The sequence below is a fragment of the Aquarana catesbeiana genome, linkage group LG09, assembly GCF_042186555.1.
Source record: "Aquarana catesbeiana isolate 2022-GZ linkage group LG09, ASM4218655v1, whole genome shotgun sequence".
In the NCBI taxonomy this organism is placed as follows: Eukaryota; Metazoa; Chordata; class Amphibia; order Anura; family Ranidae; genus Aquarana; species Aquarana catesbeiana.
The window spans coordinates 98,427,632-98,444,828 of NC_133332.1; the positions used below are offsets into that span (position 1 = coordinate 98,427,632).

At 44.5% G+C, this 17,197-nt stretch overlaps 1 protein-coding gene across 1 annotated transcript in view; it reads right to left on the reverse strand.

Annotated features, from left to right (window-relative positions):
* The window catches only part of PPP1R37 (protein phosphatase 1 regulatory subunit 37), an 81,719-nt gene extending 68,061 nt beyond the window's left edge, over window positions 1-13,658 (reverse strand). Inside the window, exon 1 of the mRNA XM_073599045.1 lies at window positions 11,091-13,658. Coding sequence (XP_073455146.1) covers window positions 11,091-11,721 — 631 coding nt within the window. The 5' untranslated portion in view covers window positions 11,722-13,658. The remainder of the gene's footprint in view (window positions 1-11,090) is intronic.
* Between the last annotated feature and the right edge of the window lie 3,539 nt (window positions 13,659-17,197).

Here is a 17,197-nt window from a genome sequence, read left to right on the forward strand (position 1 = left end):
CACATTGATGAGGATTCCAAATTGTTCCCGCAACTAGAAGAATCTATTCCTCTAGGCTGCCTCAGGGCACCCCAGTCTATCCCTAGAACACCGCCAATAGGAGCCACCTCAGAACAATCTGTACAAGATTTCCAAACCCCCATACACTGAACCTCTTTGAGGGGGGAAGGGCTTTGAGGGTTCTGGATAATAGCACAAATATTAGTCCCTTGCTCAGCCCCCTCCACTCCCACAACCTCCTGGGACATGTCACTTATTCTATAAAACTGTAATATCAGTCACAAAGCGCTGGACGAACTTGCGCATGTGCAGTGGGAAGACTCAGCCAGCTCCTATATCCAAGATGGTGGCACCCGCAACCCACAGTGGTAAGAAGAACCCACTGCGGGAAGACAGAGCTGGACCCCATGATCTGGTAGGTACCCGATTTTTAAAAGTCATCAGCTGCAGTATTTGAAGCTGCTGACTTAAACATCAAGCTGAGGTTCCCCTTTAATACCTACAAGTTGACCCTACACAGCTAACCATTAGGTCTAATATTTCAAAAAGCACTGTAAAATAGCCTAAGGATGATATACAGCAATTTTCTGATTTGTAGAGCAACTGTAGTAAATCGGCACCAGGACTATATAGCATCAGTATTCATCAATGAGGTAATGGGGGCTCCAAAACCCAGGGCAGTTAACACCACAAGTACCAAAATTATGGGTATCCCTGGAGCAGGAATCTGTACAGGCCCCTTTAGCCAGTCTTCCGTGGATAGGGGTTTGATACTCCCGACTCTCGTCTCCACATCCCTTGATCGAACCCACTTTACTGGAACTAGGTACTATAGATTGGCCAAGACTTCTGGCTTCCCCTCACCGCTGACGCCTATTATTGGCCACCCAGACTTCATTCCGGGTATCTATGATAAAGCCTTTCAGTTACAGTTGGACCCGATTAGAGGTTCTGCCTTTATTGGTCCTTCGGGATGGGTCCTTCCATCGGTCCTCTCTGTACCACGTAACTCCTCTGTTCTGGGCAGGTGGAAGATTTTGCAATTGTCTCATTTCCTCCAGTCCCTCCCAGACCACATCTGTTTCCACAGACAACCTACTTCATTTGAATACCTTTGTCTGGGAGATGAACCCTTATGGAAATCTCTCTCCTCCTCTTATGGTACCTTACCTGCAGGTACATCTCAACATGATTCTCCATATTTAAGCAAATGGAAAAAGGACATTAAGGCTTCATGTACACTATAGCTCCTAAACTTGAGCTTAGGAGCTTTTGGCCAAAGCTCCTAAGCTCAACTCCATAAAAGCCTATGCACCCATGTACACGTAGGCTTTTAGTATCATTTAGGAGCTGCTGCAGTTAGGGAAGGTTCAACCTCCCTCAACTGAACACAGAAGAATTGCGTTCAGGGTAGGAACATTTTGACCACTGGTCGCAAAATCGCGGTGCCATTTTGCGTTTTCGGTCAGCGGTCATAATAGGCTATGCTTACATGAAGCCTATCACAATGTTTTTGGAGGACCAAAAGAACCAGATACTCCTCTTTGCTCACAAGTCTTCTCTTTGCAGTAAATACAAAGAGATCACATTTAAAATCTTGACGCACTGATATTGGACCCTTCAGTACTAGCTTCACTATTCCCTGGGGACAGCCTGTCGTGCTGATGTGGCTCCCAGGCTGGCACATTACTCCATATATCTTCTGGGACTGTGTAAAGCTCTGCCTTTTTTGGCAACAGGTCCTGCAGTTCATTCACAAACTTATGGACATTTATCTTATTGACAGACCAGCTGCAGTACTCCTTAACTACTATGTCCAGTAAGATATACTGCAAGTCCATGTTGAAATATCTTATGAATGCCGTCAGGGCATGCATCTACAGCATCCACTTCTGCGTCGCAATGGTTTGCCTGAGTGAGCGACCTTTAACAGATGGAACACCTGACCGCTGCCCTCAACAAAACAGAGGAACAACACGTTAGCTATATTGGGATTTGTTCTATTTCTCAGACGAATATTTGACCTACTATAACATTTATGTTAATCCTCTATGGGAATCAGATTTCTTGAGCCAGCGACCCCTCCGATACTCCCCACCTCCCCCCCCCCTTTTCCTAGACACCCAGTGTGTCGACCTGTCTCTCTAAAATCAAGGAAAATGCTATCCAGTATGCTACGACCATTCAATGCGACTGCTTTAAAGCCGGGGCATAGTTGCCCTCCACCGTACAAGGTTTTCATTATGTCATAGTATGGGCCTACCAGTCTGTACCATCTTCTCTGTGTGGACATGTCTGTCATGTTCTCCTATATGACTTCCACCACTATGCAGGATATACTCACCATGGATGCCATGGCCATAAGTCTTTAAGCGTTGTATGTTATTGTGAAGGAACTTGGTCTATTGCTTTAATGCTGCCTTTTAACCCCTTGATTGCACATCCTTAATATATTACTGTTGATGGTTATCATTGAGAACAGACTAATGACGTACTACATTGTCTTGTGGCATACCTTAAATAAAGAATTAAAAGCTAAGAATTTGGCAATCGACTTTGCCTCTTCCCAGTCCTGAAGATCCTGACCTCTAGTTCATTAACTTGATGGGCATCTTCACTGACCAGGTATGAGGTGCCAGATAGGATGAGACGGGCTCTAGTGGTGATTTCTGAGCTGGGGTCAGTATCTGCATTGTAGAGCAGGGATTTCCAGGGTAACAGACAATACCTTGTGCAAGCCACTGTAGCAGCCTGCTATATCATAACCACAGTCAATTTACTACTGTAGGACTGGCTACAGGTACACTTTAAGACAAGACGATGATGCTGCCATTCATTTGGTATATGAACAAAAAGCACAAGCATGCACTGTCCCCTTATAAACGTTGCTGACAACTTGCTAATGACTCACCAATGAATCAGACATTTAATGTGATAGAAATTAACCTTCTGATATCTTGTCTGATTCATAACTTCAGTAAAACATGCTAGATGTTCCAGCAGCAGTGTCATTCGTTAAAGAAAATTCATCGCTATGAATACATCGATATCATAATAGGCCACTCTCAGTGCAGGAACAACAAGTGTGGTTAATGAATAACTCATAAGTGCTCAGTTTGATTTATAATTAATCAACCCAGAAAAGGGTCAGATCTGGTTTCAGATCAAGGTAACACTATAAGGACCAGAGTTATCCAGCTTTACGACTATGTTCACATGCCGCAATTGAACTGGCAAGGTTGCTCTATCACCATCACTCACAGTACACAAAATGTTTCATGATGCAGAACACATTTTAAAGCAATTGTGTACACATTGCATGTTGACGAAATAATGGAGTTGCATTATTACTCAATCATGCATCTATAAAATGTATACTTAAAAGCTGAACTCCAGGCAGACATAAAAGATATAAATAAAAGAAAAAACGGAACCCAAGAACAAAAATACAATGTTTCAGCCTATAGTCCATAGATGTTGTGGCTGTTAGTTTTCCTTTTTTCCCCACAAGCTAAGAACATTTTCAGCAGCCAGAAATGCAGTGTCCTTGTCACTTCCTGAAGAATATCTTCCTTCCTAGCTATCTTCTGTAAACTATCTGCCTTGCCCGCCGTGGAAGATGAAGAGATAAACGGACATGTCTGTAGTCCATATCAGGAGAGAAACCTAGGATGACAACCATGCCTCCCTCCCAGTGGAGGAGTGATGTAGTCACCCAGGGACAGCAAGTGTGTTATTTGTAGAATTACCAGGTGAAAAAAGGAAAAAATACAGTCGCCAAGCACTAGTAATCTGTAATGTATTAGGGCCCTTTCACACGAAGGGTCCGATCAGGTCAGCCCATCAGTTTTTCAGGCAGACCTGATTGGACAGCTCATTCACCCCATTGGACTGACGGGTGTAAACGAACTTGTACCTGTAACTTAAACCTGCCTACCTCTGATCTGATTAAAATAAAACGCAAGGGTATCCATCCTTTTCCATCTAGGCAGATCGGATTGGAGGACAGACAGGTAGAGCAAAGCAGGTTCTGCCCTGCAGAAACTGAGTGGACACAGACCTGTCATCTGCCTGCTCCCCTCTGATCAGCAAGGGTTCAGCAGACAGATCCCCTACTGATCGAAACAATCCACCCCATGTGAAAGGAACCTTACATTTTTGCTTTTGGATTTAGATACACTTGAATGCATTAAGCAGCCTATTTCATAAAGTAACGAGTCTGACTTTCATTAAAACAATGCACCTGGAAAATTCACTTTCAGTGAATGTCATTAACTGCCATAGACATAGATTTGAACCATGTATGGGCAAGGCTGAATGTAACAAAGTTGATCAATCAAATTGGGTACAACTAATCTGGCGGATTTTATAGCCGCTAGTAATAATCACAGTCTTCTCCCGGGGGGGACGGCACCCCCGAACCCCCCCCCCCCCTACTGGGAGAAGGAGAAGCAGCATCAGAAACCAATAAGTTGTGCTTGTGTGCTAGAAGGAATATTCTGAAAAGAGAGGGCAATGGTCTGTATATCATTTAACTGTCAAGTCGCAGGCTGTAGGAGGGACAAGAACTGCAAGTGTAAATTAACTGCAGTCAAGAACAATCAGGTTCCCTACCCTGCCTGACAGGGCTATGGTGTGTGGCAGAGCAGTGTAAATATCAAGCCTGGATTGGGAGAATTGCAAAGCCTTTGGCAGGTAAAAAGGCTTCCATATATGCATTTCATCTTTGTATTTTTCTGTTTGCCTGGAGTTCAGTTTAAAACAAAGGCTCCAGTCAGAAAGGGTTATATTTAATAACAACCTGACAGGACAATAATAAGGGAGTTAAGACCCCTAATCAGAATACTTATTCCATGTCTGACTCACCAAAGCGTATTTTCCATTAGCTTTAAAAAGGGAAGTATTTATCATACGTTTCTAAATCCAGCTAAGCATTCTCTAGCTACCAGGTCCAAAAGTGGCTGTCAAAGGGCTCAGCACATTGCTACACAACGCCATTAACGGAGTATGCAAAAATGGGCCATGAGAAAGGGTGTGGGGGGGGGGGGGGGGGAACGACCACTCCACAGGAGTGAGGCAAGCTAGAATACTGGATGCTTTACTTCTGCATCCAGCAGTGTAGAGTCTAGGAAGAAAGGACAAGGAGGTCTTCTGCTTCCATTAACCACTTGCCTACTGGGCATTTAAACCCCCCCCCTCCTGCCCAGACCAATTTTGAGCTTTTGGTGCTCTCACACTTTGAATGACAATTACTCAGTCATGTAATACTGTACCCAAATTATTTTTTTTTCATACAAATAGAGCTTTCTTTTGGTGGTATTTGATCACCTCTGGGTTTATTTTTTGCGCTATAAATGAAAAAAGACCGAGAATTTTGAAAAAAAAAAAAAACAAAACGCATTTTTCTTAGTTTCTGTGATAACATTTTGCAAATTATTAATTTTTCTTCATAAATTTTGGCCACAATTTATACTGCTACATATCTTTGGTAAAAAATAACCCAAAATTAGTGTATATTATTTGGTCTTTGTGAAAGTTACAGAGTCTACAAACTATGGTGCAAATCATAAAAAAAATTAATCACACTTGATGTACTGGTGGCCTCTCATTTCTTGCGACCCAAACAAGCCAGCAAAGTACAAAATACCCCCCAAATGACCCCTTTTTTTGAAAGTAGACATTCCAAGGTATTTAGTAAGATGCATGGTGTGGTCTTTGATGTTGTAATTTTTTCCCACAATTCTTTGCAAAATTAAGATTTTTTTTTCCCCCCACAAAATTGTCATTGTAATAGGCTATTTCTCAGACGTGGCATGTGTATACCACAGATGACGCCCCAAAATACATTCTGCTACTCCTCCTGAGTATTACGATATCACAAGTGTGAGACTTTTACACAGCCTGGCCACAAAGAGAGGCCCGACAAGCAGGGAGCACCATCAGGTGTTCTAGGAGCATAAATTACACGTCTAACTTGACTACCTATTACACTTTTGAAGGCCCTGGAGCACCAGGAAAATGACACACACTGATGACAGATGGCACTGATAACACTAATAAGTGGCAATGATGGCATGTGACACTGATGAGAGATGGCACTAATACGTGACACTGATTACAGATGGCACTGATGTGGCACGGATGACAGATGGCACTAATACATGGCACTGACAAATGACACTGATGACAGATGGCACTAATATGTGGCACCGATGACAGATGGCACTAATACGTGGCACTGATGACACGTGACACGGATAGGTACTGTGAGCATGTGTGTTTTTTGTGTGTGTGGCAGTGTGTTAGTGTTAAAACACTCACGCTGCAGCCGCAGGTCGCTCTTCCTCCTCACACGTGGTCTCTGCGTGAGGAGGGAGAGCCGGCAATGAGAGATGATCTCATATGTTTACATATGAGATCATCTCTCATTGGACACTCCGATCGAGTGCTAAAATGGCCGCTGTGATTGGCCATTTAGCACGATCTGTGATTGGCTGTGTCCAAGGGACACGGCTAACACAGATTTTCCCCGATACGCGCGGGGAACTAGTAAACAGGAGGATGTCCAGGGACGCCTTCCTGGCAATTCAGCGCCGTGCTGTAGACATCTTTTGGCTATAGCGCGGGGCGCGTAGTGGATAAAGTTGAACTACAGTCAAAACAAAAAGCTAAGAGTGCTATTTAACAAGCTCCAATATAGTAGGAATGATGGGTGAAATCTTTACCAGCAGTCATACTTTAAGCCTTTTGCACACTGACATTACAACTTACAGAGGTTTATACTCAGGATGTTGTTGATAGAAAAATGCTCCTTAACCACTTCAATACGGGGCATTTTCACCCCATTCCTGCCCAGGCCAATTTTCAGTGCTGTCGCACTTTGAAGGACAATTGCGCGGTCATGCAACACTGTACCCAAATGAAATTTTTATCATGTTTTTTCCCACAAATAGAGCTTTCTTTTGGTGGTATTTGATCATCTCTGCAGTTTTTATTTTTTGCGCTATAAACAAAAAGAAGAGCGACAAGTTTGAAAAAAAAAAAAAACAAAAAACAATATTTTACTTTTTGCTATAATATCCCATTTAAAAAAAAAAAAAAAAAACTAAAATGTTTTTCCTCAGTTTAGGCCGATATGTATTCTTCTGCATATTTTTGTTAAAAAAGAAAAAAAAAATTGCAATAAGCGTATTTATTGGTTTACGCAAAAGTTAGTGTTTACAATATTGGGGATAGTTTTATGGCATTTTTATTTTTTTTTTTTTTTTTACTAATAATGGCGGTGATCTACGATTTTTATCCTGACTGCGACATTGTGGCGGACATATCGGACACTTTTGACACCATTTTGGGACCACATTTATACAGCGAACAGTGCTATAAAAATGCATTGATTACTGTATAAATGTCACTGGCAGGGAAGGGGTTAACTGTGTTACCTATAACTATAGGGGGAGGGGACTCACAAGGGGAGGAGACTGATCGGTGTTCCTCTGCACACGGAACACATGATCGGTCTCCTCTCACCTGACAGGACGTGGATCTGTGTGTTTACACACACACAGATCCACGGTCCTGCTCGGTTAACAGGCAATCACGGGTGCCCGGCGCATCGGCTCCACAGTGACGCAGCGCCCCATCAAGATGGCAGGGAAGCCCAGGACATCATATGACGCCCGCCCTGGATAGGAGATCCCTCCGGCGGACATCAAATGACTATGGGCGGTACTGAAGTGGTTAAAGACCGCGTGTACGAGCAAAAACAGGAGTATGCATATACCGTATATACTTGAGTATAAGCCGAGTTTTTCAGCACATTTTTTTGTGAAGAAAGTGTCCCCCTTGGCTTATACTCGAGTCAAGCAAAGAATGACATTTTCCGAACCAAATTTGGGGCCCCGTATCTCGGGACCACTTGGTGCTGGGAACCCCAAATTTGGTGTGCAAACCCAGTGGAACTAGCACTACAACATATCCAAAGCTGTGTTCCTAGCACCAAGTGGCCCCCGAGATACGGGGCCCCAAAGTCGGTTCGGAAAATGTCATTCTCTGCTGCAGAAAAGTGCTTGACATTTTCCAAACTGACTTTGGAGCCACTTGGTGCTAGGAACCCCAGCTTTGGATATGTTGTAGAGCTAGTTCCACTGGGTTTGCAGACCAAATTTTCCACTTACAGTAGCTGTGCATTTCTCACCCTTGGCTTATACTCGAGTCAATAAGTTTTCCCAGTTTTTTGTGGTAAAATTAGGTGCCTCGGCTTATATTCGGGTCGGCTTATATTCAAGTATATATGGTACATGCGTAAAAAATTTCTTCATCCTCTTCTAGTTGCCAGTGTTGCAATATACGTGTATATACATGCATTTATGTACTTACTGTATGTGCATGAATCACTGCACTCAAAACGTAAAATGTTTAATTTACGGCTCTGTACTCATCCCTGTATTACTGAGCTTTACACAGCTGTGTGTATTGTTCCATAGACAACAATGCACTTGTCAGCCAGGAGCCATGACGTCCCCCATTAGCTCCCATGGCCCAGATGTTGTCGGAGCTCCCTCCTCTCCGCCGCAGCTGCTCACTGACACAGGGGAGTCAAAGCTGCGGGATCATGTGACCAGAGCAGAATGGTCTAAGCATAAACATCTTTTTTACACAGGTTAGGCAGGATAGGTAGCAGGAGGGGTGTGGGAACATTTTTAAGCATAATTACTGTTAGCCTGGAATTCCACTTTAAGCTAGTAATAAACAAACCTACAAGACAGAGTTCATACATTTTCTTAAATTCTTACTAGACAAATCGTCAAAATCAATAATAATGTTTTAAAGCTGAACTCCAGATATGGCTTTTTTTATGGCTTAGACCAATGTAATTATGCATATGCCTCTCCCGTGGGACCCCTGTGGAAGGTGAAAATCATTGTAGTAGTCACCAGTAGTACTATGGTGACCTTTGCTATCTTCTGGGTCCCATGCTGAGCGCCGACCCTAATGCAGAGCGAACACAAAGTGTTTCATGTTTGGAAAGGGCCCTATTTACAGAATGCCTTTTTATCAATGAATGCTGAGCATTCTGATTGGACCAGGGTGGATCTGTCCTGCAGCGGCTCCTCCTCTGACCCGCTGTTGACTCACGGACAGTCCCATTCACTTTAAAGGGGCGGTTGGTGATGTGGCAGTGACACAGCAAGGTGAGGGTCGTGGCGGCAGCAGGTGAGTGGATGCCCGCTAACAGGCGCTGCCATGAGGGATCTAAAATGACAGGTGCTCTTTAAATGAAAGACTTATTCTTGCTGGTAGTTAGAATCTTTAATATTTGCAAACAAAATGAAGGTTTCCTATTTAGAATAAGCTGTCAGGTTAGTAAAACAGCGATGTCAGAACCGATTCAATCATACAGTTTGTAGTGTACATAGATTTGCAAAACAATGGGATAAAGAAATATTCCTGAACTTTGTTTTAACTCATGGTTATTGTGTGAATGCATCAATACAGTGTAAATATTGCAGAATATACAGCCTCATGTTACATAACCAAGCTCCATATCATGCCGAATAAGCTAAAGTATTGATGTATCTTAAATAGAAAAAAAATCCATCTTTAGATTTTTACTCGAAAAACGTTTTATTGAAATAAAATTTGATATAAAAAAAAAAAAAAAATCCTAATTTAAATTAAAAAAAAGTCAAATTTTTTGGATTTATAAAAAAAAAAAAAAAAAAAAAAAAAAAAAAAAAAAATTGATTTTTATCCACCCTAGATTGGACAAAGCGGAGATTGTGACTTAATGCCTCGCTTCTCCACCTCATCAAATCAGAGAACACTTTGCCTTCAATGAGAAGGCATTTTATGTATGAATGACCCCCTGTGGTTACCATGCAGCAGGATGGCAACTCTGCACAGAATACGGAAAATAGAGGCGATCACTGTAGAAGAAATGACTACTAGAGGAATTGTCACCTTTCACAGAGTCTCGTAAGGTATAGTATATGCGTTACAATGTAACCATGCAAACTGGAAATAAAGGGGTTGTAAACCCTCAAGGTTTTTTTTACTTACCTGAACCGGATCTTTCCAGTGAGGAGAACAAGCCCAGCAGCTCCAGCCGCTGTCTCTGGTCCTCACTGAATAGATTGATAGCAACAGCAGCCACTGGCTCCCGCTGCGGTCAATCAAATCCAATGACATGGGAGCCAGGGCCGACTCCTGCTGTGTCAATGGACGCAGCAGGACTTGAAAGCACACCCACTTGAGTGCCCCGTTGGAATGTGGGTCTCCAAGGGTGCACTCAATGCGGGGGAAGAGCCATGAACACTGTTGGGGGACCCCAGAAGAGGAGGATCAGGGCCACTCTGTGCAAAACCCTTGCACAGAGGAGGTAAGTATACCAGGTCTGTTATTAAAACAACACATACACCACGCACACTTTAGATTTCTGCCAATGTAAAAATTATTGATGATGAATTATTTATGACTCAAAAGAGGTTGATTTAGTAAACCTGGAGAGTGCAAAATCTGCTGCAGCTCTGCATAGAAGTCAATCAGCTACCTTTTTTTTTTTTTTTTTTTTCTTTCCTTTTTTATCAAAGCTTAATTGAACAAGCTGAATTTAGAAGCCGATTGGTTACCATGCACAGCTGCGCCAGATTTTGCACTCTTCAGTTTTAGTAAATCAATCCCAATGTGTTGATGAGCACTGACATCTAGATAGTTTTAGAAAAAGAACCAACAGAGCTTTTTACCCGAAATATGAACCTCATCTTCATAATTTTTTTTGTACTTTTCATACTTCTCATGTTACAAATCAGACTGAACCCACTGCTGTTTATATTGCCTAGAGACACTAGCTCTTTAGTTTTGACATAATAGAACTTATAGAAGCAAAATTACATGGAGAATAAAGGATCCCCAACATCAACTTTCACCGCCACAAGCGCTGCAGGACAAAACTAAAATTATAGCCTAGGTGAGTGAATACTGCATTTGAGCTTTCAATATAGATCTCCATTTCATTTAGGTATTATACGATAGGCTACTGTAATGATAGAGAATTAAAAGAGACCATCCAACCAAAAGAAAACACTCCTCACCATGCCTCCATGGATCTTTGGGTTCTAGGGCACCTGATACAATGTCATCATCACATGGAAATGTGACCCTTTTGGGCCCATGTTTACTGCGCCCATTGTCGTCCCCTTGGGTCCCTTCCTCTTGGACCTTAATACCAGAATTCCCTTGGTCTGTTCTCTCAGTGGATTTTGTCAACTCCACTGTATCAACCTTAGTTTCCTCTGGATTGGAAGATGCCTCTTGGGTTCTGTGAGGCAAAGTTTCCACATTCTGGCTTATTGGTGAAGCATTGGAAGACCCTTCTTCAGTCTTTTCCTGGTCCCCATCCACAGTGCATTGGCCCCCTGAAGTCTTATCAATATTTGGTTCCTCTTTTGTGCTTTCTGGGTGGGCAGAATCGTTCGTTTCTTCCTTGTCATTGTGTGCAGGTCCCTCAAAAACGTCTTCTGTGCCTTCCTCCTGTTTAGTGTTTTCATTGGAACAAGTCAGAATACCTGAACCTTCCTCTGGGTAGCAGGAGTCACTACTCTTCTCTGCATGCTCCTGTTCTTTGGGTGACTCCTCAGAGGGCAAATTTGCACTTTCCAAGACTGCAGGCATCTCCATAGTAGCAAAGGCTTTACCCAGCAACAGCAGCCATCTTTTATACATGCACCATAAAAAGGCTCCAAATAATCAATAGCTCATGTTTCATTTGCATAAAAAATACAAAAACAAGAAAAGATCCCAGAAAAGTCTCCTTTAAGTTAGTGCAACAATATCAAAAAGTTTCAAAATGTCTTGACCACAGCTGGCGCTGGCTGAGTACTGCTATTCCAGAAACATGCAAACTTAACAAAATTTCCCAGAAACGTGCAGTCTCACTTCTCCATAAAGTGGAGGTTCAGTCTCTGGACAGGCAGCTTGCAGCAGTTTGTGTGTATGTTTGTGTTATAACACTTGAAGAGATCAGACAGGGTGAAGGTATAAGAGTGGTGTGGAAGAGGGGAATGAATCACTCCTCACAGGCTGGTGTGGAATTGTAAAGAGTCACTGCAGCTTCTCACACTTAGTCTCTACATGTCTCAACCCAGGTCTCATGGTCCATCTCACTAAGCCTGGCTGTCCTAGGCTCTGGTAAGTCCAGAGATGGCGCTCTCTCTGATTTCTTCTCAATGTCCTGGATGGCTTCTGATGGGCTGTCTGCTGCTGTTTATATCCTGCTCAGTGATGGGATGTCAGTCTCTGGTTCTAGACGCTCTTGGATGTCTCCAGATGGGCTGTCTCTACCTCCCTCTGTGATGAGATGTCAGACTCTGGACGGGCTGTATGCTGATGTCTATACCCTTCACTGTGATGGAGACATCATTCTCTGGTTCTTCTCTTTCTTGGATGTCTCAAGCTTGGCTGTCTACTGCTCTATCTACGCTTCTCTGTGATGGGATGGCAGTCTCTGGTTCTTTTCTCTGTCCAGAAGGTATCTGGATGAGCTGTGTGCAGCTCTGTCTATCCCACTCTGTGATGAGATGGCAGTCTCTGGATGGGTTGCCAGCACCCTTCTCTGTGATGGGATATCAGTTTTTGGTTCTCTCTCTGTATGGGATGTCTCTGGATGGGCTGTCTACAGCTCTGCCTATCCCACACTGTAATGGGAGGTCAGTCTCTGGTTTGTGCCTCTTTTTCTTGAATGTCCCTGGATGGGATGTCTACTGCTGTGTGTAGCCTTCTCTAAGATGGGGTGTTAGTCTCTGGATGGACTGTCTCTATCCTTCTCTGTGATTGGATGGCAGTCTCTGGATGGACTGTCTCTATCCTTCTCTGTGATTGGATGGCAGTCTTTGGTTGATGTTGGACTGTCTGTATCCTTCTCTGTGATTGGATGGCAGTCTTTGGTTGATATTGGACTGTCTGTATCCTTCTCTGTGATTGGATGGCAGTCTTTGGTTGATGTCTCTGGATGGACTGTCTCTATCCTTCTCTATGATTGGATGGGAGTCTCTGGATAGACTGTCTCTATCCTTCTCTGTGATTGGATGGCAGTCTTTGGTTGATGTTGGACTGTCTCTATCCTTCTCTGTGATTGGATGGCAGTCTTTGGTTGATGTCTCTGGATGGACTGTCTCTATCCTTCTCTATGATTGGATGGGAGTCTCTGGATAGACTGTCTCTATCCTTCTCTGTGATTGGATGGCAGTCTCTGGATGGGCTGCCTGTATTCTTCTCTATGATGGGATGGCAGTCTGTGGCTTGTGTTTCTCCCAACTGGCTGTGTTCAGTGCTGCAGGTGTCCCATGCGGTCTCTTCCTCCCTCCTCTCTCTCTCTTCCTCTCCTGGATGTCCTGAGGGCTGCAGGTATCCCAGGGCGGACTGTCTCCTGCTGTCACTCAGTGACTTCCCAAGAAGTCTCCTCTGCCCAATCCCAGCCGCCCCTGTCGAGCAGCCTGCACCTTCCAGGAATCCCTCAGCTCGCTTCCCGTGCACCAGGAATTCCCTACTTGTCTCTTACGCTCCAAGAATGTCTCTCGCTGTCTAGCTCAGTTCCGGGTCACATGTCTCCGTCTCAGCTCCCTACCAGCCTCTGACGTCGGCTAATTCCGCCGAGCCAACCAGGACGCTCCGCGTCAGCAGGCACCATAGAGTTTGTGGGAGGACCGAAGAATAAAGAACGCCTCTACTGTAGAGTGGCGATGGTACTGTGCTTAGCGAGAGCGCAGCGCTAAGTTCCCGAGAACCATAGAGGGGGAGAGAGGGATAGATGGGCGCTAGATAGCCCAGAGTGGATGAATGATAATTGGTTGACACATACATGTTTGTTGCTCCCAGCTTTATATTTTTTATGTTTTGTCCTTACAAATGGAACTTTTTTTTTGTATGTGAATGTGTAATTTGCATGATTACACATTGAGTACAAAACAAATCCTACTGGGTTTTAATAGCAGTGATGGCTTCCGCGGCTGCGCTGATCAGGAAATCATAGCCCCCAACTGTCCCTGATTTGGAGCATAGTCCCTCTGTCCCTCTTTGCTCCTTATTTGTCTCTTATTTTGGTCTGATCTTTATAGTTATATATAAAATGCACTTTTTATCTATCAAACAGTGTTTCCCAGTGCTAAACCTTTCATCCAATTTCTAAATGGCTGCATTTGTAAATTCCATAAGCTAATAACATGGAATAGAAGTGGTAAAAAAAAAAAGCACTTGTGCATTTAACCAATCATTTTTTTGTTGTACAATTCTGCTTTAAGGGGGGCGTGGCAGGGGGTGTGTCCTATGACTACATACTTTTGCTGATGGATATCCCTCGTCCCTATCTCATAAAGTTGGGAGGTATGGGAAATGTCAGTACCTGTGATCAGCGCTGCGGAGTGTCAGCTTCCTGGCAGACACGTGGAGGTATGAACATAGCTGAGCTCATCCTTAGTAGCCATCTCCACGGCCACGTACAGTCATTTATTTGTATTGGTGGCTGAACGCAGCATGTGTGGTTTTCTGAGGCACCAGAAAGCGCCAGGGATTTTATGCTTCTGTACACAAGAACATACTAAGCAGGCCTTAGAGCAACTCTATACTCAGAGGAAGGCAGACATCTTGTACACATGGACGTCTAGAGGCTTTAAAGTCTGCTAGTGTAAAATCCCCACCACTTTCCCACGCCCAGGGAAGTGCAGGTGCCACGAATGGCTGTACGCGGTCGCACCTGTGAAAAGGCCAATGGCTTCCACTTTGGTGTTTACCTGTGCCTGTATATTTCCCCAATTGCAAAAGTGGCATGTTCAGCATAATAGGGCATCCCTACATGTATGGGTAAACGCCAGTGCAGAAGCCATCAGAGTTTACACCAGTACAACCAGTCATTTGTATGGGTGCTTGTACATGGTACCTGGAGCCTCCCGGGGGCAGGAAAGTGCTAGGGATTCTACACCAGAGGACTTTGAAGTCTCTGGATGTCTGTTTGCATGAGGCCTAATACTGATCTGTCTCACTTCCTGCTTCCCAATCTTTCCTCTGTTGCAGAGGTCCCCCCCCAGCTTCACTACTGTGTACTGTGTTGACATCTGGGTCACCATATGTAAACCATATGTAAACATGGCACACAGTTAGGGTTGCCACCTGTCCGGGTTTTAAATAATTTATCCGGGTTTCAGGCAGACTGAAACCCGGACACATTATTCAGACTGGGCTATGGCTCCCCAAGTAACCAAGATAGTCACACACAAATCAGTTGCCATCAGGGAGCTGTAGGCGACTGTCTGGGGGCAGGTTCGGCATCACTGGGGGGACGGGCAATGATGTCAACAAGAGCAATTTGGCCACACCCACTGTTCGCTGCGGCACGCTATGCGCAATGCATTACTACTCTCCTTGGGGGCACCAAAAGGTATCCCTGGCCCCTAAAGTGTTCAGGTTTGGCTTGAAGAAAAGGTGGCAACCCTACACACAGTGGGCCAGACATCTGAGACTCCCAGAAGTGTGTGTGATGCCAAAGAATCTTTACCAAGCTAATCTCTGCAACAAAGCAAACTGGGGAGGGGGGGGGGGGGGGCTGAACTTCCGCTTAGATCGCCGCATGTGATCTGACCAGAAGTGGGAGTGGGTTCTTGTCAAAATTGGGTGCCCCCCCAAAAAAAGCCAAATATGGGGGAGTTGAACTTTCCCTTTTGGGTAAAGTTCTACTTTTAGCACTGATGTGTTCATTCTTTAGATAAAGCTCTCTTTGCTACATTAGGTAGATAGGATTGCATTGGAACAGCCTGACTTCACACTACAGCCTACATTTCATGAATGGGCTGTAAAACATTGATTGCAATGTGTGTAGCTAAGCAGAGCATGAAGAAGCTCTCCATTATAATTATGCATCTTACAGTGACACTAAACTAGAAACAATTTCATGAAAAAGATTACTGTACAGGGCTATCAAGTAGTAGATGTGTGTGGATTATTTTGTAGAATGAGGATATCGTTTAGTGTCTCTTTAATGATATAATCGTATACATCAGGGGTCTCCAATCTTTCTAAACAAAGGGCTGGTTTACTGTCCTTCAGACTTAAGGAGGGCCGGAGTAGGGCCAGTGGGAGTATAAAATGTCCTGATGTTCAGTTGGAGTAAACAATGCCCTATATTTGGTGTCAGTGGGAGGACTAGTGCCCTATCGTTGGTGTCAATAAAAGTAATTGTGCCCCATCGTTGGTGTCAGTGGGAGGAATTGTGCCCCATCATTGGTGTCTGTGGGAGGAATTGTGCCCTTTCATTTGTGTCAGTGGAAGGAATTGTGTCCCATCGTTGGTGTCAGTGGGAGGAATTGAGCCCTCTCTTTGGTGTCAGTGCAAGGAATTATGCCCTATTGTTGGTGTCAGTGGATGAGATAGTGCCCCAAGGGCTGGATAAAGGCTAGCAAAGGGCCACATCCGGCCCCAGGGCAACAGTTTGGAGACCACTGATATACATAATTGCACTAATTGGTGTCCTGTTCTTACTGCTTGCAAGTCAGCTCTAATTGTTTGCATACTTACCAACTGTCCCGAATTTCCCGGGACATTTCCGGGATTTAGACTATTTTCCCAATTTCATTGTTTCCCGGGAAATGTCCCGAGAAATCTGTTTTTTCACGATTTTCCACCGCCGCCGCTAGAGATTATCTCCGCTGGTCGCTATTTTTAAGAAGACCAGGAACACGGCTGGGCGGATATATGGAGCTCCTGTGTCGCCGCCCACCCTCCGCCCCGCCGTGCTTCGCTCCAACTACCCCCCGCCCCACTCCGCCCCGTTCTATTGTAACCATGCGGCCAGCAGAGACCTACTAGGAAACCTGTTGTAAGGGGGGGCTCCGCTGGGGAAACCTGTTGTAAGGGGGGCTCCGCTGGGGAAACCTGATGTAAGGGGGGCACCGCTGGGGACATCTGATGTAAGGGGGGCTCCGCTGGGGACACCTGATGTAAGGGGGGCTCCACTGGGGAAACCTGATGTAAGGGGGGCACCGCTGGGGACATCTGATGTAAGGGGGGGCTCTGCTGGGCACACCTGATGTAAGGGGGGCACCGCTGGTGACACCTGATGTAAGGGGGCTCCGCTGGGGACACCTGATGTAAGGGGGGCTCCGCTGGGGACACATGATGTAAGGGGGGCTCCGCTGGGGACACCTGATGTAAG